The following is a 24498-nucleotide window of genomic DNA, read 5'->3' on the forward strand; positions in this document are numbered from 1 at the left end:
AATCACACCAACGCACACGTTACTTTCACATCAGCATTTTAAACCGCTGCTTGGTGAAAATACCAAGGTTATCGATTTGAATTAATGGAGTCACTGTGCACTGTGCTTCTCCACTGAAGAAGTGGAGAAGCCGCTTAGATTCACTATTTTACTGTCTGTGCATGTTGGATTTATTCATATTGGCTTTTAGTGAGCAACATTCCTCCCTGCTGTGTGCTTATTGTCTGTTGTGTCACTGCCACGGCTTCCTGGGACAGTTCACTGGAGCCATCCTTAATGTTATTATCTCCACCTGTGCTTTTCCTGTTTTGCCAAGTCAAATATCAGCGTCAGAGCTGATGAACACATCAGCTACATTCATACTGTCAGTCACTATTAGCTAGGTCTGTTTTATATGTTATGTTTATGGTAATAATGGAATAATGTTGTCATTTTTATAACAATATCTATCTATTAGGGGTGGGAATCTTTTACTATCTAATGATTAGATTCAATTCTGATTTTTGGGGCTATGATTCGATTCAAAATTCATAATGATTTCTGCTTCAGTCTATCGGTGTGCAAAGGATCCTCATGATCTACTCCAGTCTGCTTTGCAAGACAGAATGACTAAAGTGTCTTTTTCACATTTATTGAGTTTTAAACATTTATCCATGTAATAATAATGCTTAGATGGAATTGTTGAAACTGTTGCATAAAAGCAATATCACATATTGCTTGAGTAGCAAAATTAAAAGTGCCTCTTTATTAAAAAAAATAGTGCAGTTAAACATGCTGCCTTTTAAATTCTAAGGAAATGGAGGCCAACAGCCAGCAGATTTGTTTCATTTTTTTTCTTTTAAAATCGATTTTGGGACATTTTATATCGATTCTGAATAATATTAAATGAGAATTGCTATCTATCTATCTATCTATCTATCTATCTATCTATCTATCTATCTATCTATCTCTAGGTTTTCAGCTGTGAAATGATCTTATTTTGGTCACACAGACTACCACCAAATTGAAATTAATCTTATCAAAACATTTTATTTTTGAAAGTTAAGTCTGTTTGCCTTTAGTACAATAATAACTTGAACTCTAGTGAAATATGGTTGAAAGTTTGGTCCGTTGTGAGCAGTAAGGGATGGAATCAATATCCTTTTTTTCTGGATTCCTTTATCTAACTTGTATCCATCCACAAGGACCATCCCACACAGATTACCTGTCATTACACAGGTTTCATTCAGTTTTATTCATCCTCTAAAATGGTTCAATCCTTAGTTACAAAATGATACAATATAATTGGATATGAAGTTACCCATTTAGTTCTTTTATCCCATAGCGTTGCTATGGTGGTTGAGTTCACTCAGGCATGTTCCTATCAGCTATGAGAGATCCTTTAGATTGTATTTCCTCATGACGGCGTAGCAGCAATACGATCCGTGCGAGTGACTGTAACTCAGTGGTCATACATCAACATCTGACTCACTCAACATTTGCTCAGTTTATCTTTGTTCAAAGTTCAAAATTCTCAGGATGTAGGCTAGGATGGAGTAGGGTCCAAAAGTCTTGAGACCACTCTCCCATGGGAAGACGGTGTCAGAGTCAGAGTGTAGGTCAGCTGAAGCTGGCTGGTCCAAACCATCATGTGTCCTGACATGTAGAACAACACAGAGTGACTATATAGAAGTGAGTGTGTGAGTGAGAGAGAGAGAGAGAGAGAGAGAGAGAGAGAGAGAGAGAGAGAGAGAGAGAGAGAGAGAGAGAGAGAGAGAGAGAGAGAGAGAGAGAGAGAGAGAGAGAGAGAGAGAGCGAAGAGAGAGAGAGCGAAGAGAGAGACTGCTATTGTCATTATAGTCCCCGCGTAGCACAGACTACGTGGTTGCCACGGGAACAAAATTCTTTCCTAGTAGAAAAGTAGAGGACCGGCCAGGCTTGATATGACGGGAAGAAATCTACTGAGTGGGCTGAAAGGGGATCTGTTACTCTCATTAGACTGTCCCAGTGGTGCCATGGCAGCCGGACAGGAACACATAATCTGTAGTTATGCATATTTATGATTTTGTCCACCAGTCGTCATATCGATTTTGATGGTAAAAAATCTGAGCGGTTCAAATTGTCCACTGAAAAAACGCCGCTGTGCGCTCAGCAACATGATTGACATCGGCTGGTGTAGAATCATCTCACAGAAGATTAAATAAAATACAGAGATACAGTAGATTTTGTTTCCCAAATAAATGTTAGCTCTCCTCTACTAAGGAGCAGCTGTTTGACTAGCAGCTTGCTGTTGGTAGTCTAGTCGATTTTGATATTGAATCAGGTGTCACCACAAAAATACTTTGAGAACACCAGTGTTTGTGCCTATATTGTATTTAAAAGGACCAGATTATGTTCAATTACAGTTGTGTAATTTGAACTCGAATGTATAAAAGACATAATGAAGTATTAATTTGTATCAGAAGATCTTTGAATATTGGCAACATTTGAACTGCTTTGCTGTCGGGGGACGATTAGAGATAAAAAAAAAAACCTTCACTTTAGGAACCCATCCACCTTCTGTTGGTTTGCTTCCTGTTCCCTAACCCTTAGTTGGTAATACATTCATTCAAATCTTGGTTAATATGTCTGTGTGTGTGTGTGTGTGTGTGTGTATGTCAGTTTTCCAGAGCCTCAGCCTGCCAACCACTCCTCTGAAGGAGCATTTGCTCGCGCCGAGGAGGAGAGTGCCTTGAGCTTAGAGGGCCAAAGGTCACCAGAGGTCGTGGTCCGAGCCTGTACGCCCAGCCCTCCCCCTCCGCCCTCACCACCACCTCCAGCGCAAGTCAGGGAGAAAGCCCCAACACCCAAGCTGTTCACCCCAAGCAAACTCAATTTCACTGTAAGAACCACATTAACTTTGTGTGCCTTAAAATGTCAAGTTCAAAAGCTGTATTAACAAATAAATAGCAAATGTCATTTTACAGGACTTAATAGTAGACAAAATAGTAAATACATTCCTGCTGTGTGCAATATCTACTATCTGGCTATTTTTTTTACCTCCCCTTTCATCATAATATTTCGGTTATTTGCCTTTTTTCACATTTGAGGAGCAGGAGGAAACTCTAATTAATTGAGTTCCTTTTAACTCCACCCTGCATATTCGTTCCATGTGTTGTCACATGTAGTAAAATTTGGCGTTTAAGTCTATGCTAAATATCTCAGGTTAATTGAAATGTGTAAAAGTTTCTGACTGTCTCTTCTTTTTTCTTTTCTTTTTGGAATACTTTATTTTGAGGTTTTGCAAAAACAGTACAACTTATTTCCACAGGCAATGTAATATAAATAATAAAGACAAAGAGGATAAATAATAATAATAATAAAAAAAAAAGACAATTATTACAAGAAATGGTTGAAACGGTGCCTCCATGATCTTTTGTGAATGTGTCTTTTCCGGTGCAGTCCTCCCAGCCAGGAGGCAACACCATGAACCTCTCGGACCTGCCTTCCTTCACGGCCAGCGCCTTCCCTCCCAGCGCCTTCAACTATGAGCGACCGAGGCATTTTATCCAGTCGCAGCCGGCCTTCCAGGCGCCCAGCTACGAGAGCGTGCTGAGGGAGGCTCAGGAGAACCAGAACCACTCCCAACAGACCCTCAACAGTTCCCAGAGCGGCGTCAGTGTCACAGAGACGCAGGCGAGTCAAGCTAAAACTGTGTCCGCACAACAAAGTCAGTCATTTTCTCAGAGTCAGTCGGTGTCTAAGTCTCTGTCGCAGGCCCAGTCACAGTTTCAGTCTCTGAACCTCAGCCAGAACCAAACCCAGTCTTCCACCCAGATGCAGATTCAGACCCACGCCAACGGAACCAGCAAGTCGTCCCCCTCCTCCTCCAGCCTCAGCTCTCCTGTCTCCACCCCGGCCTCCTCCGTCGTGTCCCCTCTGTCCTCCTCTGCCCCCGTGCTCAGTCCCTCCGCCACCACTTCCCCCTCCTCACCTTTCCCTGTCTCCCCGCCATCCACCCTCCCACGCACCACCATGCGTTCCACCATCACCCTCACCCCCAGCATCCCCAGCGCCACCGGCCTGGGCAGCGCCACCCTGCCGGCCAACCAGGACGCCATGTCGGCCCCCGCCGCGTACCTCTGCTCCGTGCTGCCCTCCCCGTCCTCCTTCTCCCCTTACTCCCCGTCCAAACTGTCTCCCAACTCCAACTTTCCGCATCCCTCCATCTCCCCCTCCTGCTCCCCGCTCTCCCCCTCCAGCCCTCTGCTCCCCATGAGGGCCCCCTCCTCTCCTTCCTCCCTCCCCCAGCAGCCTCTCCCGCTGTCCCCGTCCCTCCCTCGCTCCCCTCTCTCTCCCTCCTCCTCCTCCCCCTTCCACCAGCCCAACACTCCCAACAGTCAGAACAGAGTACCACCCGCCGTGGTCTCCCTGCCTGCCAGCTACAAGGGGACGACACCCAACACGTGAGTTACATCAATTAGGCATGCAAGTCAAACTGTCCCACACTTACCAGCAACAACATACAAACAAAGAATTTGTAGAGCAGAAATATGGATTTACAACAAATGATGGGGGAAAAACATCATATTAATTGTTTATCATCAAGAGTTACTCCTTGTTAAAGATTTTATTATAGATGCAAACTGTGGTCATTCATAAAACCTGGATCATTTAGATGAACCTTCAAAAGGTCTCTGAAAGAACTAAAGCTGAATATATAGATGTTTTCAACTGTTAAATGTTCTTCTGTGTTTATAATAGGGATGTCACGATTACAGATTTTCTTGATACGATTATTGTCAGATAATCACAGTATTACGATTATTATGCACATTCACAACACTATGAATGTGTAAAATCAAATAGTCAAAATTCATTCGTCATTAATTGTCCAAATATTTAAGTTTATTTTAATCGTTCTTCTTACTTCATTACAAATGACACGCTAACATTTAAATTCCTACCAATTCAATGTTTTGTTAAAGCAGAAGTAAGTGATATATTTGTGTTAATATAAGTCTTAAATAGTTATATCTTCCGACAGCAATCACTTACATAGAGTGTTTGGTCTGAATCACGGGTCTGTCAGTCACTCTGCTCTGAGCCGAGGAGAAAACATTTATCGTATCCTACAGTTTTTATCCAATGAGGAGAGAGAACGGCATGCAGGGCTGTGTGTGCAGCCAAGGGACGCCGTGAATGTGGTGACGTACTGTAGGGACGAGGACTGTTATGGTGCGTTCAAGGAAACTCGTTTTTTTCCGACCTGTGACGTCGTACCAGTTCGATCTGGTACATAGACTGTACAAAAAGACGTACTGGTACGAGTTCACCGGTCGGAAGTTACGAGTGGCCGTTATAGTGACTTTCACCGGTAAAACAGGTCGGAAAAACACGAGTGGGTTGCCTGGAACGCTACAAAGTCGTAAGTTGTGACTTGAAGCTGTAATTTATGATTTCAAAAGCCTGACTGGAACGCAGCATTAGCGAAAACGACCGGATCACTCACTTCTGCTTTAAATGACAAATGGACCACTTTTTGTGCTTTTACCTTTACCTTTTACCTTTACTTTGGCGCACATCTGCCAATATGGCTCCGACATCATCTTTTTCAGAAAGTGATGGTATTTAGGAATCTTTATGATTAATTAATTGTGGCATCTAATACTGCAATTAATTGTGAAAACAAGTAATCATGGCATCCCTAGATGATACTATAAATCATAGAAGCGACTGACCTAGTTGTACAAGTTTGTTGGCAGTTCGTTGTATTTTGTGTCACATCCTTGTTGGAATGTCTGCTATGTACACAAAAGCTTATTTCCAGTAGTGCTGGATAAAGACTTGTTACCAGATTAAAGTTCATCAGGTCCTTCTGGTGCTTCATTTGTCTTGTGTTCCCTCCTCCTTTCTCTCCCTCCAGCCTTCCTAAGCCCATCCTGAAGAAGGCTATAGCTCCTCGACCTTCCTCTGCTCGCTCAACAGATGAAGACATCCAGGGCTCCAAAGACGCCCTCATTCAAGATCTGGAGAAGAAGCTGCGCTCAAAGGAGGCCAGGAGAAGAACCAACCAGGTGAGTGTGTACGTGAATATCTGTGTGTGTGTGTGTGTATGTTTATGTGTGTGTGCGTGTGTATGTGTGTGCGTTTGTGTGTACGTCTGTCCTGCAAGTGGAAGAGTCCTACATTTCAACACGCCCAAACATTACAGAATGCGTAGTTGCAGCAGTTGAGCAGAGCACACCACACTTTCTTCTCATGTGTGTGTGAAAACTGAAAAAGTTTAACAGTATAAAGCTTCATTTTTGACAGAAACTGTCCTATGAGGAGCGTATGGCTCGTAGGCTGCTGGGTCCAGACAACGTCACCTACATGTTTGACCAAGACAATCTGTCAGACTCACAACCCGACCAGGTACGACACCAAACTTTCATTTCATCAGTGGACATCGTTCTTGAAATTAAAGGACAATTCCGGGCAAATTCAACTCTGGGCTGTATTTTCCTAAAATTTTTGGTCTAAATGAAGGAATCTGAAGATTTTCAGTTTAATTGCTCCTGTTTTGCGGTAGTCTGTCCCCGCATCGCCACGGCAGCGATGAATGGGAGCGGATGCAAGTTCCGCTGCTTAGGCTGTTTACATCCCTCAAAGCCGTAATTTTTTTCCACAGACAGCGTCAGATGGCTACTCAAACATGCACCCAGAAGTTTGTTTACTTCAAGCAAGCCGACATGTTTGTAAAACTAGATGTAATTCAAAGTCTTGCGGAGTCTCGCGCGAGACCCAAGTTGACGTGCTCGATGTGTTTACGTGCAGTCGGAAGCTCCCGTTTGTGTCATAAACACAGGAATATCAACTTTTGACTTGCTTGAAGTAAACAAACTTCTGGGTGCATGTTTGAGTAGCCATTTGACGCTGTCTGTGGAAAAAAATCACGGCTTTGAGGGATGTAAACAGCCTAAGCAGCAGAACTTCAATCCGCTCCCATTCATCGCTGCCGTGGCGATGCGGGGACACACACAACTACCGCAAAACAGGAGCAATTAAACTGAAAATCTTCAGATTTCTTCTTTTAGACCTAAAATGTTAGGAAAATACAGCCTTGAGTTGAATTTGCCTGGAATTGTCCTTTAAAACCCTTCAGTCTGGACATTTCTAACAGTGTGTGTTCAGATCTTACTGATGTGTGCTGCAGTGCTAACCGTGCTGTACAGACATTTATGTTGGCTCTTGCCCAAAAGCCATTAGCTTTCATTTTGCTATTAAGTAAAGCCTCCTCATTATTACAGTCATTTGGGTTTGAATGGGTGCACACGGAGCCCGTTTCCCTCTCAGGGCCCCTTGATGGGCTCCTGACCCTGAGCTGAAAAAGCCTGGCAGCCCCAGTGAGCTGTCTCCTGCTTTCATTGTGACCAGTTCACTGTGTGTGTGTGTGTGTGTGTTGTGTGTGTGTGTGTGTGTGTGTGTATGTGTTTGCAGAATTGTTCTGTCAAAAAGCCTCTGTCGCAGCAGGGCTTTGCACCATCTATTCTTTCCGTCCGTCACACTCCCATACACAACATCAACACACAACACGTGCATGTACACACTGAGGGACACACATCCTCTCAAGCCAACAAGGTTTGTCAGCAGCTATTTCTAGCCTGCTTTCTGAGAATGAGTCCCTTTCACTGGCCACAACCGGAGTATTGTGTCAGAATACACACACACACACACACATGGTTATCAACCTGTGGAGCGGTATGGTTAGTTTTCCAACTTTGAGTGTGTGATTTTTCTGCTTATTTGTTTCCTGTTGCAGCCAGAATCACCAGAAGGAAGACACACAGGTGGACTATGGTAAATACAATTCACGTATCAATATATTTCATAATCATTAACCCAAGTTTCCTTTGAACACTGCAGCTCTGTCGTTTATATCCTCATCCAGCCTGGCAGCAGGGTAGATTGGTCTTTTAATAATAGCTCATGAACATTTGACACTTTTTGTTTCGTCCATTTGATCATATTGCCCTCACTCAGGCTGCTCATACATACAGTAATACTCTGCAGCTTACATAACAGAAGCATCTGTGGAAATGTCCCATCTTCTAATAGGCTGAGATAAGTTTACTTGTACAATAGTTGGGTAACCCTTTAATTTACAGGCCACTTATTCAAGAAATGTCAAGGAATAGCCTAGAAATAACCATTAATTTCATAGTAATGTCATGTTTTTCGTAAAGGCAAAAGATTACACATGCTTTGAATTTTTGGGAAAGGTCAGAATTTTTCTCCACCAGTCCTTGCAATTGACCGTTATTTCTGGGCTATTTTTACACAATCAATTGTTATTTCTTGGCTATATTTCTCGACATTACTATGAAATTGACAGTTATTTCTAGGCTATTTCTAGACATTATGATGCAATTTATTCTTATTTCTTGGCTATTTCTTGACATTATCATGTCATTAACGGCCTGTAAATTAAAGAGTCACCTTATTATAAAAAACACAATTTAAAGTAAAGCCAAATGACCTGATGAGATGTCTGCACCTATTGACATGTTGTAATTTCAACTGGGAAGGCAAAAGGGAAGGGTGTTAGTGATTTACAGTTTACAAGAAGATATTGATCATCCATCCCTATGGATAACATGTGTAAACTGAACCACCTGCCTGCTTGGAGAGATGTAGCGACTCAAGTCCCTCATACAGTTAGTAGACTGTGACATTCAGCGGTTGAGAGTGAAGTAAAGCACAGGAATGAGTAGAGGATCTGTGTGCACAGGGGGCGGCACCACTCAAAGACAGATGAGAGGAGCAACGAGGGATCAGCTATCCAGGAGAAATGTTACGCTCCTCGCTTCCTGCAGATCCCCCAAGACCTGACTGTGGAGGAGGGACGCTTCTGTAGGATTGACTTCAAGGTGAATCAGTCACTTACACACACACCACCATGCTCCTCAAGTTCATTAATACAATCAAGTCTGTTTTGCTACAAGGTCTGTGCAGTAAATCTGCCAACTGTGCAAAGGTAAATAACGGAGGAATAAAACCCTCTCCCCTCCCCTCAGGTTGGTGGTCTCCCCACACCAGACGTCTGCTGGTACCTGGACGGCAAAGCCATTCGTCCAGATGACTACCATAAGATGCTGGTGTGTGAGAAAGGGATGCACTCGTTCATCATAGAGATTGTCACGGTGCACCACGCTGGTGTGTACGAGTGCGTTGCGAGGAACCGAGCCGGGGAGAGCAGATTTTCCATGAGGCTAGATGTCTTAGGTAAAAACAGAACCACTTGAATCTTGTTTTTCTGCCGGAAAACTATGTTTTCATGTAGATTTTTTGTTGTTATGAAAGTGTATTAAATTCAGTCCACCTCCCTCTCTCCTGCAGCCCAGGAGGCGCTCCGTCCTCCCACCTTTACCCAGAAGATGATGAACTCCAGAGCTCTAGAGGGCGACACTGTTCGGTTAGAGTGTAAAGTGGACGCCTCCCCGCCTCCACAGCTTTTCTGGAAGAAAGACAAAGACATGCTGCGCATTGACCCCAACAGAATGAGGTGGGTCAGCCTCATGAAACCAAAACCCCTTAAATACACATATCCAAGTCATTCTCATCTGACAATATGAACAATGTAATAATTGTTTGAATATTTTAAAGGAGATTCCTACAAATTCCTACATTTTCTCAGACTATCATTCCCCTTCTCCTCACATATAGGTTTTCAGGGGTTGGACGTGATAATAACGATAGGCTTTATTCATAGCCATATTTAAAATGTTCAACAAGACTGACTCTGTAAAGTAGCAGCACCGTGTGACTACTAAACTTATGGGGAGTTCAGCATTAAAATGAAATGTTGTTTTCTATCAGGACAGCGGCCAATGCGTGAACCTGGTCATAAAATGTCTGTTTGTTTTCCAGTCTGTACCAGGACGGTTCAGGCCGGCAGTGCTTGTTGATAGAGAGGGTGATGAAGTCCGACGCTGGCTGGTACACTCTCTCCGCCATCAACGAAGCTGGCATGTCCACATGCAACGCCAGGCTGGATATAGGCAGTAAGTCCACAGTCTGTTCATCTGTCTTTGCAAATGAGCTCTAAAAGCCCGTCTCAGCTATCTTGCTCATGAGTTGAGCCTGATAGTTACCATAGCAGCGCCAGGCTGTAAACTCAAACAGCAGACGGTGCACGCTGCTCACTCATCGTCACGCCGAATCCAGCTCGGAACACGCCAAACAAATGCTCGCGTGCGGCGCTCGAAGCGGAAACTGGATGACGGCGCCGGGCGTCATGGACCTGTTCAGCTTACCTAGAGAATACTGAGTAATCACCAGGTCAGAGCGATCAGTGTGGAGGCCATGTGAGGGGGCGCTCGCCGGAGGAAAATACAACACAGATATCAGGTTTCTGCTCGATCACATAACACCATCTGCTGTGCGGAGCGGCCGCTGACTGAGAGGATCGACCCTCCGACCGTTGCACATGAGACGGAGCGCTCAGCTGATTACTGTAGCACACCTGTGAAAGTGAGTTGAGGCGCCGTCATGTGAACCAGGACCCAGACACAATACAATACTATGGGTGAACAGGTCCTCACAAGGAAGAGGGTTCAAGTCTTCATTTATTTAGCTCAGAAGTAAAAGTAGTGAACCTCCTCCAAGCATCAATGGAGACTGAAACCAGCTCATTCAAAATAGATGAACAAAGTAAAGTTTCATTATTGTGTGTGTATGTGTAGTCAGAAATACAAGCTAACGCAAACAGGGTCAATAAGTTATTCTGGCTGGTACAAGGCCATATGTGTGTATTTTTTATTGTAATGCAATTGGGGAATTTTCTAATGGTACTAAAAACACTCAGCTTATATGATATACAATTTTAAATATCTGCCATTGGATCTGGTTAATTTCCCAGTAACTTCTCAACACAAACGTAGCTCCATATTATGTAGTCTGGGGCCGTTTAGTGACTGTTTTGGTAAGCAACCGGAACCAGGGCGAGAGAGACAGGCCTTTCCATCAAAATAAAAGCACCAAATTAATAAAAATGCTGTGACACTTTTTAATTTAAAGAATAAAATTTGCAAATAAATCCCAGAGCCATTAAGTTAACCTTTTTATTTTATTGTATTTAACTATATTACAAGTTATTGTCTATTTTATAAAGTTTATTATTATTTGACTGCACATATTGACTGTTGCTGTTTGTTAGAGCGAACCAACAGACGAGCAGACACAGATAAACACGACGCTGACAGTCACACTGCGCTTAGATGAATTCTGTCACTCCTGTGATGAATGAAACTAATTCATAGTTTATGTTTGTTTAAAGAAAGAAGGTGAAACATGGAGAACCGTGCAGCCTTTGTTCCTGCTATCGTGTGTTGCCTACATATCTGGCTCGGGGCCATGCTGTGCTGTCCTGAGCGCCGCAGGACAGATGAGTTATTTTCAGACACCTGGCATGAGAAGAATGTTTAGCATGAATCCAGCCACCACTAAAAATCTGTCGCTGATGGCACCACGAGTCTCACTTATAATATTTATATAAATAAACAAGGAATGTGCAGGTCTGCAGAAACTGGACTGAAAACCAGTTTGCCCCACCATGCTGGAAGAGATAACAAAGCGCTGCAGCGTCGGTATTAGAATTACAATTACATGTGAATGGTAGAAAGTCACGTGTATGTTATATCAGAGATGTTCTGTATTATATATCTATAAGGTTATATGATGTTGTGTTATCCTTCTTAGATTACTTAACAGCCCATATTCAAAACATCAAAAGTTGTGTTTTAAATGAATAATCCCTCATCAAATGTCAGGTGAGTGGGTGTAAAACAATAATGTGTATCTTTATTAGAGTCATCCAATCCAATTAATGGTGTTTTATTATCAAAAAAAGAAGCATGACACAAACCTTGTACATTGTTGTGCCCCTCCTCCTCCTCCCAGCTCGCACAGCCCCGCTCCCCATGAAGACGGCGCCCCCTGGCTCCAAGACGCTGAAGCTGCTGTCGACTCTGAGCCATGTGCCCTCTCTGACCGTGGAAAGCCCCGCCCAGCACACCGCCCCGCTGTATGAGAGCGAAGAGCTGTAGAGCGCCTCGCCGCCAAAATCCTCCTTTAACCGTCACCTTCAAACCACTGGGCCAGGGTCTGGGTCAGCAGGAACAGCTCTTCACGCGCTCTGGTTCAGAGCATCACCTTAACACCGCAGCACATGTGTACACCTCTCAGAGTAACTACTGAGGCCCATTCAGATCAGGTTGAATACATACAGTTAAACAAGCATCAGACACTACAGTTAATGCGCAAACCAGATAAGCTTAGGCACATTTTCAAGACTCGCGCACATCTGTTAACATCTGTAACATGCTATATTATGTATATTGCCATGCAAGCATCTCTCATAGTTTTAGTGACATTGTGATTTGGCCTTTTAAGCATTGGGTTGAACCACCCAAACCCTCAGGGACACTTGGTAGCTAGTTGGAGAGAAACGTTTCTGAGGTTTAGTGGTGGTGAAGTGCCTTATGAGTTACAGTAATCTCTACACATGTTGTCCATCTGCTGCTGTTTGTTACCACGGTGCCCACCCCCCCCCCCCCCCCCCCTCTCTCTCTCTCTCTGTCGGTCTCTTTGTTGTTAAGGCTCATGTTTGATACATGGCTGTAAGCCCTGTCTCTGTCTCTGTCTCTTCATCTGCCTGTCCTGTCTGCTCCCAGCCAATCGCTCTAGGTCATGGATGTATTAATAGACCTGGGTGAGATGTGGCGGAGTCCCTTTAATCCCAGCGGCTAACCACAGTACTACACTGAATCTCTGTGGCCTTTAACACAGAACACACACACAGTCAGTACTTCTTGTATTGGATCATCATGGTGATCCAATGAGCACAGTTCATCCAATCATTGTTCATCATGTTGAAACACTGTCAAGCTTTCTTCGTGGGCTTGGTTGGAAAATAGGCAACAACCTAGATATAACTACAGTACCCACAATCCAACACACAGCCAACATCTATCACTGCACTTTAATCATGGCAACTGCCCCCGTCTCATCCAGCATCCCCTCTTCTTTCCTATAGTTTGGAGTTGAAATGTACGTTTTTTATGTTTGAGCTTCAGAGTTGAAGTGTTTGTCTCTCAGATCCAGCCGCTGCTGCCTCTAACGGCGTGCGACTGAAAAGCTCCATTAACTTGAACATTTTAACTTTAAACTCTTGCCTCTTCCCTCCTGCAAAGATGTCGGTCACTGCTCAGATTCTGTGCTGTGGTTTTTAACCTTTCTAATATACAGTGTATGTGAATTAAGCTATTTATTTGAACTGAAGTTATTAGTTATCAGTGCTGGGATTTCAAGTCGCCCCTCTCTTGGCCTGCCGAAGGCCGCAGCCAGAGGTGTAAAAGTATCAGTGAGTTGGACAAAAGAGCAACAGGCTGCTGTTCTGATCACCAGCCTCCACGACTGAACACAAAACCACATCTGCACTCAAATCAAAATAAGAAACGTTTACATTTTATCACAGCTGCAGTGCAGATAAGACGTTTTACACTTAATGCAGGAGAAGTTGTAGTTTTCTCTTCAATGCAAGTTTGTATCAGTTATGTTCAGTTAGTGAGGTAGTATGTCAGCCTGTGTCCACATTTGCCAAACTCTCTATTTCTGACCAGAGCCTTGTGTAAAAAAAAAAAAAAAAAATGTCTTTCAAAAAGTGGCTTGATTTGCCTGCTTACCTTGGAGCTGCTCGCTTTTATTACCAGCCAGGAAGTAATTACACAAAAACCTTGTATTTTGTCTGGATCTGCATGCAAACTGAAAATCTGGTATTTAACCCTGTGTAGCCACAACTCGGTGTCAGTGAGTTTGTATTATGAAGATGGGCATCAAAACTGCCGTCCAGGGCACAGGAGGTGATCACTGCTTTTTTCTGGTTGGCATGCAGCCCCCCGTTACATCACGTGTTCACAGTCAGGCTGCATCCATACAGCAACAACAAACAACAACTTTTACTCAGGTTTAATGCTTTTAGGTACAGTGTTCCTGCAGTTTGTCACGGCGTTTGGCTCAAACAGGGTTAAACATTGGATTTGCTTGAAGCACCAGGATAGTTTTGGGAGGTTAGGCCCTTTCTGTTGAGAGTTGAAACTGCAGGTAGTTGTGTGTATTCTCCTCAAGTACTGTTTGTTGTGTAAGAAGTTCTGGATATCACTGGATGAATGAGGAATAAAGTCTTTGTGACCTTGGTTTTGCCTCCTGTTGTGCGTTTTCTCTTTATGGACTAGCAGATGTCGCCCTCTGGTGGCTGTGTTCAGAACATGCTGATGAAAATATGATGATAAATAAACAAGAATAGTTCAAATTGTTCTTTTTTTTATTAAAAACAAAGTTGCTGACAACAATATCAAAAAATCACATAAAACCTGTTTTTGGCTAAAAGAGGACCACAGGTGGTAGATGGTACAAAATGTTTCTACTGTGGCTTCGAATGGATCTATTGCCTCTAATGTTCATCTGGAACGAAGCTGCACAGTGAAGGACCTGCACTCGGGACAGAATGGACAACCTGCCGCCGTACGAAAAGTTTCACCTCCCAACCAACGGCCTTGTCACCGGTCGTCTTCTTCTACATCATGAACACAATCACAGTTCATACATTTACACGCATGTACAGTAATAAGAGAAAAGGAATGAAAAGACAAAGAGTAGTTTCTGTTTGGATCAGATCCAGGTCTGCGCCCCTTCCGTTACAGATGTTCGCTTGTTGAGGTCCAAATGTGAGTCAAACGAAGATGAGATCTACATGAAAGTGCCCCACTCCTACAACAGTGTCAGAGCTGTAAAGGCACATGGACAACGCTGCTGGGGGGAAAAAACACTGCGGTGTTCTGTCGGATTCACAACGGTAAAATAAGTGTGGAAGTGAAATGACAACGTATATCATTTGTACGTCTAAAACTGACAAAAAATTACTCTGAATCATCTGTGTTGACTCATGTATCCACACACACACACTTGGACATCTTCTCACTTCAGCCTGTGTTTCGCAAGATGGAATAAATCAGGAACTCCTCACGACTGTTGTTCCACTGCTCTTAAATCCAAGGTGAGTGTACACAGCGTATCATTTGGGATGATCACAACTTTTCCCTTGGGACGAGGGAGACTTTAAATTCAGTTAACTGAACACGTTCAGTATGATGCAATAAAAGTTTTCTTCTTTCAAAAGCTAGATACAGTTCGCTGCTATGACAACAGGGACAAGATTACAGGCGGGAAAGAAACATTTAAAAAAAAATCTCTTATCAAAATTTCCATATTTGACTTCATACAAGAAAAAGAAAGTTAAACTTGAGAACAGTATCTGATCCTGTAACATCTGATATACTGCTGGTTCAGTATCCAGAAATATGAAAATACATGAAATCTGACTCAGGAGCCAACATCCCATCCGCACTGCCGAGGTTTGGTAGAGGAGCAACCATGATGTCTGTGTGAAAAGGCGGGTTAACAAAAAAAAAAAAGTGTAGAGAGTAAACGGAGAGCTTGCAGGTCTTTTCTGTCCTTCCTGAAAGTGTTTTCCTGTGATCTTCAGTGTTGATGTGATGTCAGGAGACGGCTGCTGATGCAAACAGAAGGCTGCGAGGAAAAAGCTCCATTTCCCTCGTTCCCGTAGGTCAAATTTCCACATCGCTCTCTTTGTCGTTGTCGTGTTCTCCGTCGTAGAACTCGTTGGCTGCCTCCGGCCTGAAGAGGGGGACAGTGGTAGTTACAGGAATGTGTGAGTGTTTTGATGCATTTAAAGGGATACGCCAACATTTTTTTTTTCGTGTCTTGCCTCACTCCCAAGACCATGACAAGCAGATAGACACCATCCTTTCGACTGTGCGTGCAGTAACAAGGGAGATACTAATTAGCTTAGCTCAAAAGCTGGAAGTGTATCGGTAGTGTTAGCCTGCCTCCACCTAAAGTCATCAGAGAAACTCCTCAGCAACTCTAAACGGAAACCGGCGGGCCGATCTTCATCTCAGAGCTGAGACTCTCCGGTAAGGCATCTTGAGCGGTCAAATGCCGGTAACGGGACGAGATTGCTCAAAACGGAGGGTTCAAGCAAAAACGGTTTATTTTGGTTCAAGCTAGCTACATCGAGGGTAGGTTAGCTTCCTATTTCAAAGTAAAAGCGCAAATTCTATCGTCATGGTTTTCTGTATGTAAAGGGCAAAGGGGGGTTTATTTTGTGAAAGTAACCGGAAGTGCGTTGGTCACACAAAATTGTAAACAGCTGGTATTTAGACAAATTAACAACACACTGCTGATCTAAACGGCTACTTTCTCGCCTAAGAATGTTTGAAATGTTGATAAAGTGATATATTTACAGAGTTTAGAGCTAAAATGAAATCAGCTTCTGACTGCTGATTTCGGCTCGGGTAGGAGGCAGGCTAACACTACCTATACACTTCCAGAGTTTGAGCTAAGCTAATTAGCGGTGTGCCAGCTCTGCCCGTATCTCCCTCATTACTGCACGCACAGTCGAAAGGATGGTGTCTATCTGCTGGTCATGGACTCGGGAGTGAGGCAAAACACGAAAAAAAAAATGTTGGTGTATCCCTTTAACTCATCTTAGCCTGGTGCAGGTGAACTGACCTGGTGTAGTTTTCCTCCGCCCCCCTCTCATCGGGGTCAGGCTCGTCGTTGCGTTCGTAGCTCAGCATGTCGGAGGGGACGTCGTGGATCTGGACGCTGGGCGCGTGGTTCAACATCTTCAAGTTCTCAAACACCGTCTGACGGATCTGTTCCAAATACTGTAACGACAGACACACGTCCCTAAAGACTCCACAGTGGAAGGTACTGATATATAGGAGCATAATAAAGACTTACTGTGTTGTAAGACAGAGTCATTCTCAGGTGTTGACAAACTATGAAAACAGTCACTTTTTTATTGTGTGGCGACGTCTCACCTGTCTGGAGTTCTGGTTTTCTATCCTGGTGCTGACATCTGGATGCAGCGTGAAGTCTGGAGCAAAGTACTCAAAATACTCTGGAGGGAGCAGAAACAGGAGGAGGATAGAGAGAAACCAGGAGGGAAGACATAGAAGATTTAACTCTCATTCATCATTTCAAAAACTACGTCCTCAGGTCTAAAGAAGCCAAATCACCACATATACACTCACACACACACAACTATGTTTACATTTACATAACTACCAGCAGATGGAGCTAAAGTTTGAAAATGCTCAGTATGAATCTCCATCTCTAATTGTACATTAAAACAACAGGACTAAGTTGTATTGCTGTGATCTTGTAATGTGTGTTTCTTTTTCTTATTAATCTTTTAATGTATTAATTTTGTGTAATTTATTAATTTATTTTATTTAAAGCAGAAGTAAGCGATATTTTTGTGTTAATATAAGTCTTAAATAGTTATATCTTCCGACAGCAATCACTTAGTGTTTGGACCGAAACACGGGTCTCTCAGTCACTCTGCTCTGCTCTGAGCCGAGGAGAAAACTTTTCTTGTATCCTACAATTTTTATCCAATGAGGAGAGAGAACGGCATGAAGGGCTGTGTGTGTGCAGCCAAGGGATGCGCGTGAATGTGGTGACGTAGGGACGAGGACCAATAGATCCATGACGAGGGCAGGGGCTGCTAACTCCATCGGCTGACAAGAAGTTATCGTGCGTTCAGGGCAACCCGTAACTCGTGTTTTTCCGACCTGTGAAGTCGTACCAGTTCGATCTGGTGCGAGTTCACGGGTCGGAAGTTACGAGTGGCCGTTATAGTGACTTTCACAGGCAACAGGTCGGAGAAACGCGAGTTGTGGGTTGCCTGGAACGCTACAAAGTCGTAAGTCGTGACTTGAAGCCGTAACTTACGGTTTCAAAAGCCTGCCTGGAACGCAGCATTAGCCAAAACCACTGGATCGCTTACTTCTGCTTTAAGAGTTGTATTACATAATATTGTGGGAACATCTAAGTACCGGTATGCAATAGGCTTTATGCACAGCTCCACTACTTCCTGAACATAAACAAGCTCCTTTACTTCAAGTTCAGGAAGTAGTGGAGCTGTGCATAGAGCCCATTGTGCTTGAAAACGAAAAAAAAAACAACAACAAAATATATAAACAACAGGACTCTGATCTTGGAGCCATTTTGCTATTTTGGTTTTGTCAGATACAACAGTGGACAAACATCAACAAAGACACTGAGGTGTAGCACGGGAACTTTTTATATTTAGTTCAGTTGAGTAGGACTCACCGCTGTACGGCAGCTCATCGCTGATGGATTCATCCACTAACAGAGACGTCTCAAAGGTCCTTCAACACAACGGCACAGAAATTATTTTCAGCTACAAAGTAAAGCAAGATCCGCATCATGACTGGACCTTTAACGTTTCACTCTGAGTATGTGTGTATGTGTGTGTGACGTACCAGCAGCGAGCCACGTTCCTCACTGTGTATCCTCCTCCTCCCAGGACCAACAGAGGAATCTTAAAGCTCTTTACGAACTCCACACACTCCCTGTGCAACACATTAACACACAAATGGGTTAAATATCCTTTGGTTTGACTGTGTTGACTGAACAGCTTTGCAGTCTCTGCAGCACCGTGACACAAACTCGCCCCGTAACCTGTAATCTCTTGTTTATGACAGATAAAACTACACAAACATACACGTCGTAACGTCGTTCATGATATGTACTGCTCTGTTGATTGTTTTCTCGCCGGCTTTGTTGCACATGGCCAGGAGGAGGGTTAGCATAACAGTGGAAAAGCAACCGGATTTGAATAGTTCTAGATTCTAACTAATCAAAACGGAGAGTAGGTTCGAAGTGTTTATAGAGAACAATGAGTTGAAGTAACATGTCCTCACCCATGTCCTCGTATACTGAGGTTGAAGCAGCCCAGTCTGTCGCAGCCCAGAGAATCAGCTCCACACTGTAGGGACAACAGAAAAGGGTTTGATGCTCTCTTACAATGACAGCAGCTTTACTTTACAAATGACTGCATCTGAACCTGAAGAGTGTGTCGTGTTCTCTCACACACAGACTGAATGATCCATCAGCTGAAGTGACAAATGTAAAGTCAAACAGATCAAGAGTGAGTCCGATTCAGAGCCACAGACTGACCTGTAGAACGATGCAGGTCGGCTGGTAGAAATCCACCACCTGTTTGATAACCGGCTGGAAGAGCTGCCTGTAGCCTGAAACACACAAACACAGCAATGTTGGTCATAGTTCATACTCTGACCAGCTGACAGACCTCCAGTCAGTCAACATAATAATAACAGAGGTCTATCAGTTGTATTATTACATTTCAATGATCTAATTTTTGCAGGAAGTGAACTCACTCTGGTCGTCTATGCCGTCTCTGAGGGGGACGTTGAGGCAGTAGTACCGGCCGCTCTCTGCTCCCACCTCATACATGTCACCTACAGAAAACACAACCTCTGTTAACACACACATTTCACAGACAACCACAACTCCCCTATGTCCATGACTACCTGAAGACATCACTGGTTCCCACTGCGTATGCATGTGTAGGTGCTTCTACTATGTATGTATGTACGTATGTTGTCGATGTGAGGGTCTAAGGGCAGAGGATGTTGTTATGATGCCATGTTAAACCCTTTGAGACAAACTGTTTGTAAAAACAGTCTATACAAATAAAATTGCCTTGCCTTGTATATACTTGTGCTGTGTATGCATGATGCATGTGAATATTATGCATACTATATATGTGCCTGTAGGAATTTGATGTGTGTGAGTGGGTGTGTGTATGCACACGTTATGGATGTATACATATACTCATATTAGTATTTTTATTTCATGATCTGAGTTTTTTTATGGGAATAATCTAATTGCTTGTTTTTTATTTTATTTCGTATTTTGTATTTTTTGTGATTTCTATTCGAACTGTTATTTGTCTTGCTTTTTAGGGACCCCAGGAAGAATAGTCGTCACCATGGTGACAACTAATGGGGATCAAAGTCCTTCTAGGCAATATTAGAACGTCTCTCTGGGGATCCAGTGAACAATAAACAATAAACAGAGTGGATGGTTTTAATGGCTTAGTTTTTCTCACCACCCCTCAGCTTCAATAAACGTTTTGCATCTTTCTGTGTGATTCTGGTCATCGGTAATGAAACCTTCCAAAACAAATTGATGCTTAAGGAAACCTTTAAATCTATGGCGTTTAAGAACTCAATATTGGATGCTTTATGAAACCCCAGTAAGATTGTTAAATTAATCTCAATTCAGTCAATTTCTCCATGACTTCCCCCAGCATTATGGAAAGAAAATCCAGCTCAAGGTGCAAAACAACACTGTTAAATGTTTGTACCTGTTCCTGGAAAAAAGTAGTTCCCATATTTATGGAAGGACACGGTCATGACGCGGTCCGTCAGGTAAAAGGCCTCCTGGACGCCGTCACCGTGGTGAATGTCAATGTCAATGTACAGAACCCTGGGGTGGTATCTGGAACACAGACACAACAACACAAAGAAGTTAACAGGTTGAAGAGAAAACAGAGGCAGAGGAGCCATGACTGCAGAGACTAGTGTCGTGTTCTTACTTGAGCAGCTCCAGTATACTGATGACGATGTCGTTGACGTAGCAAAACCCAGACGCCTGTGAACACCACAAACTCATCTTTTACCAAGCAAAGACAAACTCGCAGAAAAACAGAAGGAGATGGTAAAGATGTGACGACTGACACTACTTGACAAGACTTTGTTCTGACCTCAAATTTTTTGGCATGATGCAAACCTCCGGCCCAGTTGATAGCAATGTCGCAGATCTGGGAAAAACAAAACAGAATCATCATTATCAATTAAAAGGTTACAACATCCTTTAGTATGACTCTACTGCTGAGCAGGCTGGCTGCAGCCAAGTTGCTTCTGTTCCAGTGCAACAAAGAAGTGTTCACAATGTCTGGGGATGAAGTGACCAGTGATTTATTGTATCATCTGCTCCACAGATGTTGACCTTTAACCACCAGCTGCACTGCAGTGCATTCACTTAAGGAAGTGGAGATGCCTGCAACTGAGATAATAACAAAACTCCACTAAATAAGCACCTGCAGTGCTTAAACCAGTTTAAAGGGACATTGTGTAGGAATGACTCCCATCTACAGTAGCGTTGCGGTTGTATATCGCAGGCAACTCAATCGTGTTTTTCATGCTGCATTCACGTGAAATTGGGCAGACGGACGACAGCCACTGGTAACGGCATAAACAAGCCTCTATGTAAACAAGTGGTCCGTCAGCACGAGGCAAAACAATACACGTGACAATATGTTGTCATGGCGATGTCGTATTGTTCACCTGACCCACGTTTTACCAGCTTTCTCTGGACTTCTGTGACTAAAATTACATCTGGTTTGTTACCGACGGCCATCTGCCCGACTGCAGGTGAATGCAGCATCAGTGTAACGCTCCATTCCTATAATAATAATAATCGATTTCCGTGAGTAGATAACAGGAGAAGTTACACAATGTCCCTTTAATGGCACAGAATGATCCTTATTTTTTCACTGTGGCAGAACATCAGATGTGTTGTGTCGCACGTGTTACCTTGTGGTTGAGCTGTGTGGCTCCCTGTAAAGAGGCTCCTGTGTATCTTGAGCAGAACTCAAACAGACCTGGGAACACAGGACTGAAACAAGGAGAGAAATATTTTTGTTTGGTTGGTGTGATGGTTTAGTCAGTTGTGTGTGTGACAGGAAACCAGCATTGTAAAAGTCTGTCTACAATACAAAATCAAAATACCCTAATATAAGCTGGATGACTATGTAGGGCTGACTGATTGTTTTTTCATCATTATCGCAATATCAACATACTTGATAAACACATCACAAAAGGTTGCCTGAAATGTGATAGGTGAGGAGAGGAGGCATGGGAGGGTTAAATTAACATTGTGGTGATTATTCATGTGCAATTTGTTCCATAAAAGTATGCTCAGAATATGTGATTCTATTATTATGATCAGTGTTTCAGGGTACCTATTAGCAGAAAGACTCAGGAACTGTATGGTTAATATGCACACAAAATTAGCTTATTTATCAGAAGTCATATCGTCATATTGGACAGTGTCATGGCACATTTTGCTCATATCATGCAGGCATATCACTATGTCAAAATGTTTGGCAAACACAACAAACACTCACCAGTCATCTCCCACATTAAATGTGTTGAGGCTCTTTGTGAAGCCCTGCATGTTGTTGGGGCTGACCTTCTGCAGGAAGTCTATGTAATCTTCCGAGTGGAAACGACACATGTCGTGCTGAGATGCCTTGTATGGCTTGAATACCTGATGAGAAGAGAAAAAAAAAGTGCAAAAAAGGTGTTGATGAAATTCATTTTTAATCATAAGACTATCAACTGGAGTTAAAAGCATCAGCAGGGTCTGAATCTGTCGCACCCCCTCTCTGAGCCACTCACCATCATTTTCTTGTAGAGTCCATAATGCAACACCAGACTGTGTGTCAGAGACAAACGGTGGGGCTTCATGGGGTGACCAGCACCTGCCAGAGACAGTTTCCACATTAGTGCACAGTGACTCCACTGGTGCATTCATAATATATCTATACATTATGAATGCACCAGTGTTTACAAAGAGGTGTTGGGGACTTCAGCTGCACGACGCAACACTGTGCAAGTCCCCTCAGTTTCATAACCACACTGAAAGAACATGTTATTTATAGTGGTTTGGTGACTGGCAAGATGACGTGATTGCATGATTCACACACTGTAACTCGGTAACTAGTTAATATAGTTAGTGCAGTTTTACTAATGAAGCGTCTTCTTCTGTTCAAAGTGAAGCTGCAAGCGTTGTGATTACAGCTTCCTCCTCTCTGATGCTCTCCGGCATCTAACTGTAGTGAAATCCGCGCATAATCAATAACATGCTGCCCTCAGTCCAAACAGGGCAGACAACAAACACAGTTGAGTTCACACATCGTAATAAACGTCAGACACCGGCCGGGTAAACTGACGTTAGCTAGCCGAGCGAAGAGAGTACTTTATAATTTGCTTAAAAATGAAGTTATGCATATTAAACTGGGCTACGTTGAAAAACAGCGCAACGAGTGTATTTATACATCTGCGAGTGCATGAAATGCTAAAAGAAAATAAGTTAAAAAACAAAACACAGTCATGGGGTTGTTAGCATGTAGCCGGCTAAACATTAGCACTACTCCCATTGTAAGTTAGGCCTGTTCACTGCGGCGACCAAACTCACCGTAATGAAAATTTCCCACGTCTGGGTCATAGAAATAAGATGTTCTGTTGGTCATCATGTTACAATATCCTCTAGCTTTTCCCAAGTAAAACTGTGACTGTTGTGCAGCTAAAGAACCCGCATTTTGCTTTCAATTAGCAGGTAGCCGCCATGGTAAACACCAAGCCGACAACGTCATCAGGCCTCGACAGCACTGACGGAGAGGGGAGGAGGAGAAAAAAAGGGAGGGGAGGAGGAGGAGGAGGAGGAGGAGGAGCAACCTGGATCTATGCCAAAAGGCTCGGAATGCAAAAGCATGCAAGAATCATGGGTGCAGATACATCCATGGTGCAGATCCCAGGTGGGACGTGGGGGACATGCCCCCCCTAATTTCTGAAAAACATTAATTGTCCCTAAATAAATAAATAAATAAAATACCCTAAATTATTCAAAATTGAACAAATGTATATCACATTCTTCACATTTTAAATTCACATCTAAAAAAAAATTGCCCGTGTGGTTTTTGGTCATTTTCTCCAAAACCACTGGCCTGATTTCAACCAAACCTTCTGCGTTGGACTCTACGGAGCCCTCAGCCCCCCAGATGATAGCCTATTCAAGTTTGGAAAAATTTGAATTTTGGTCCAAAAAAAAAACTTTCAGCCCCGGGGGGTTAAACATTTTGAGAATCGCATTGCAGAATCAAATTGATCAAAAATAAAATCAGATCAAAAGCAGATAATTGGAATCGGATGGAATGTGAGGCCGGTACCGATGCACACCTCTGGGGGTATGGTGATATCATAGGCATACTGTGCATCATCTGGTTATAGGCTAATGACAGTGTAAGATTACAACATGAAAATACCCAGTAAAATTATCAGAACATACAGGTATGCAAAATTATATTTCTTTATAATTTCTGAACATGTGTCATATTGTCAGACAGTGGACTAGTTTTATCAACATGTAAGCAGGCTTTTTGATGGATATGTATTATAACAGGTCTTTTACCATGTTTTCACTCTGTAGCTACACACATTTCGGAAATTCAATTGAATTTATGTAAGAAGTTTTAGATGTAACATGTTTGAGCAAATGTTGTTGGTTGTTAGAGTTACATGTGCAGAACTGAAAAGAGAGCCTCAGAAAAAAGCTACGCAACACCTGTGTAAAAAGAGAACTTCAATTTAGACAGGATGCTGGATTTTTAGCTTAACTATGCTACATTTTTAATATTATTAATTATTAACATCTTCAGAGTAATTTTGATGGTTAAAAGAGAATGGAGGCTCTCTTCTTTCCACAAGGTGTCTTTTGACCAAAAGCCAACCT

The 24498-nt window shown here is 43.0% G+C and overlaps 2 protein-coding genes across 4 annotated transcripts in view; one reads left to right on the forward strand and one right to left on the reverse strand.

Annotated features, from left to right (window-relative positions):
* The window catches only part of myot (myotilin), a 33138-nt gene extending 18871 nt beyond the window's left edge, over window positions 1-14267 (forward strand). For 2 of the 3 annotated variants that reach the window (XM_083980945.1, XM_083980947.1), the window contains 10 exons: window positions 2641-2860; window positions 3421-4424; window positions 5885-6035; window positions 6274-6375; window positions 7763-7800; window positions 8732-8870; window positions 9018-9225; window positions 9340-9505; window positions 9871-10004; window positions 11902-14267. In XM_083980945.1, the coding sequence (XP_083837071.1) occupies window positions 2641-2860; window positions 3421-4424; window positions 5885-6035; window positions 6274-6375; window positions 7763-7800; window positions 8732-8870; window positions 9018-9225; window positions 9340-9505; window positions 9871-10004; window positions 11902-12047 (2308 nt within the window). In that variant the 3' untranslated portion in view covers window positions 12048-14267. The remainder of the gene's footprint in view (window positions 1-2640; window positions 2861-3420; window positions 4425-5884; window positions 6036-6273; window positions 6376-7762; window positions 7801-8731; window positions 8871-9017; window positions 9226-9339; window positions 9506-9870; window positions 10005-11901) is intronic. The other variant, XM_083980946.1, reaches the window with a different exon arrangement.
* Window positions 14268-14361: 94 nt separating this feature from the next.
* hdac3 (histone deacetylase 3) lies at window positions 14362-23368 on the reverse strand. The gene is made up of 15 exons (XM_083980949.1): window positions 23185-23368; window positions 22386-22468; window positions 22112-22254; window positions 21519-21600; window positions 20687-20743; window positions 20519-20574; window positions 20288-20421; window positions 19296-19376; window positions 19075-19148; window positions 18819-18883; window positions 18378-18467; window positions 18205-18263; window positions 16908-16987; window positions 16594-16751; window positions 14362-15696 (listed from the first exon to the last, which is right to left on the reverse strand). Exons 1-15 carry the CDS (start codon window positions 23240-23242, stop codon window positions 15627-15629), a joined length of 1290 nt encoding a protein of 429 aa, XP_083837075.1. The 5' UTR covers window positions 23243-23368; the 3' UTR covers window positions 14362-15626.
* Between the last annotated feature and the right edge of the window lie 1130 nt (window positions 23369-24498).

Source organism: Trachurus trachurus (assembly GCF_905171665.1).
Source record: "Trachurus trachurus genome assembly, chromosome: 10".
NCBI classification, from domain to species: domain Eukaryota; kingdom Metazoa; phylum Chordata; class Actinopteri; order Carangiformes; family Carangidae; genus Trachurus; species Trachurus trachurus.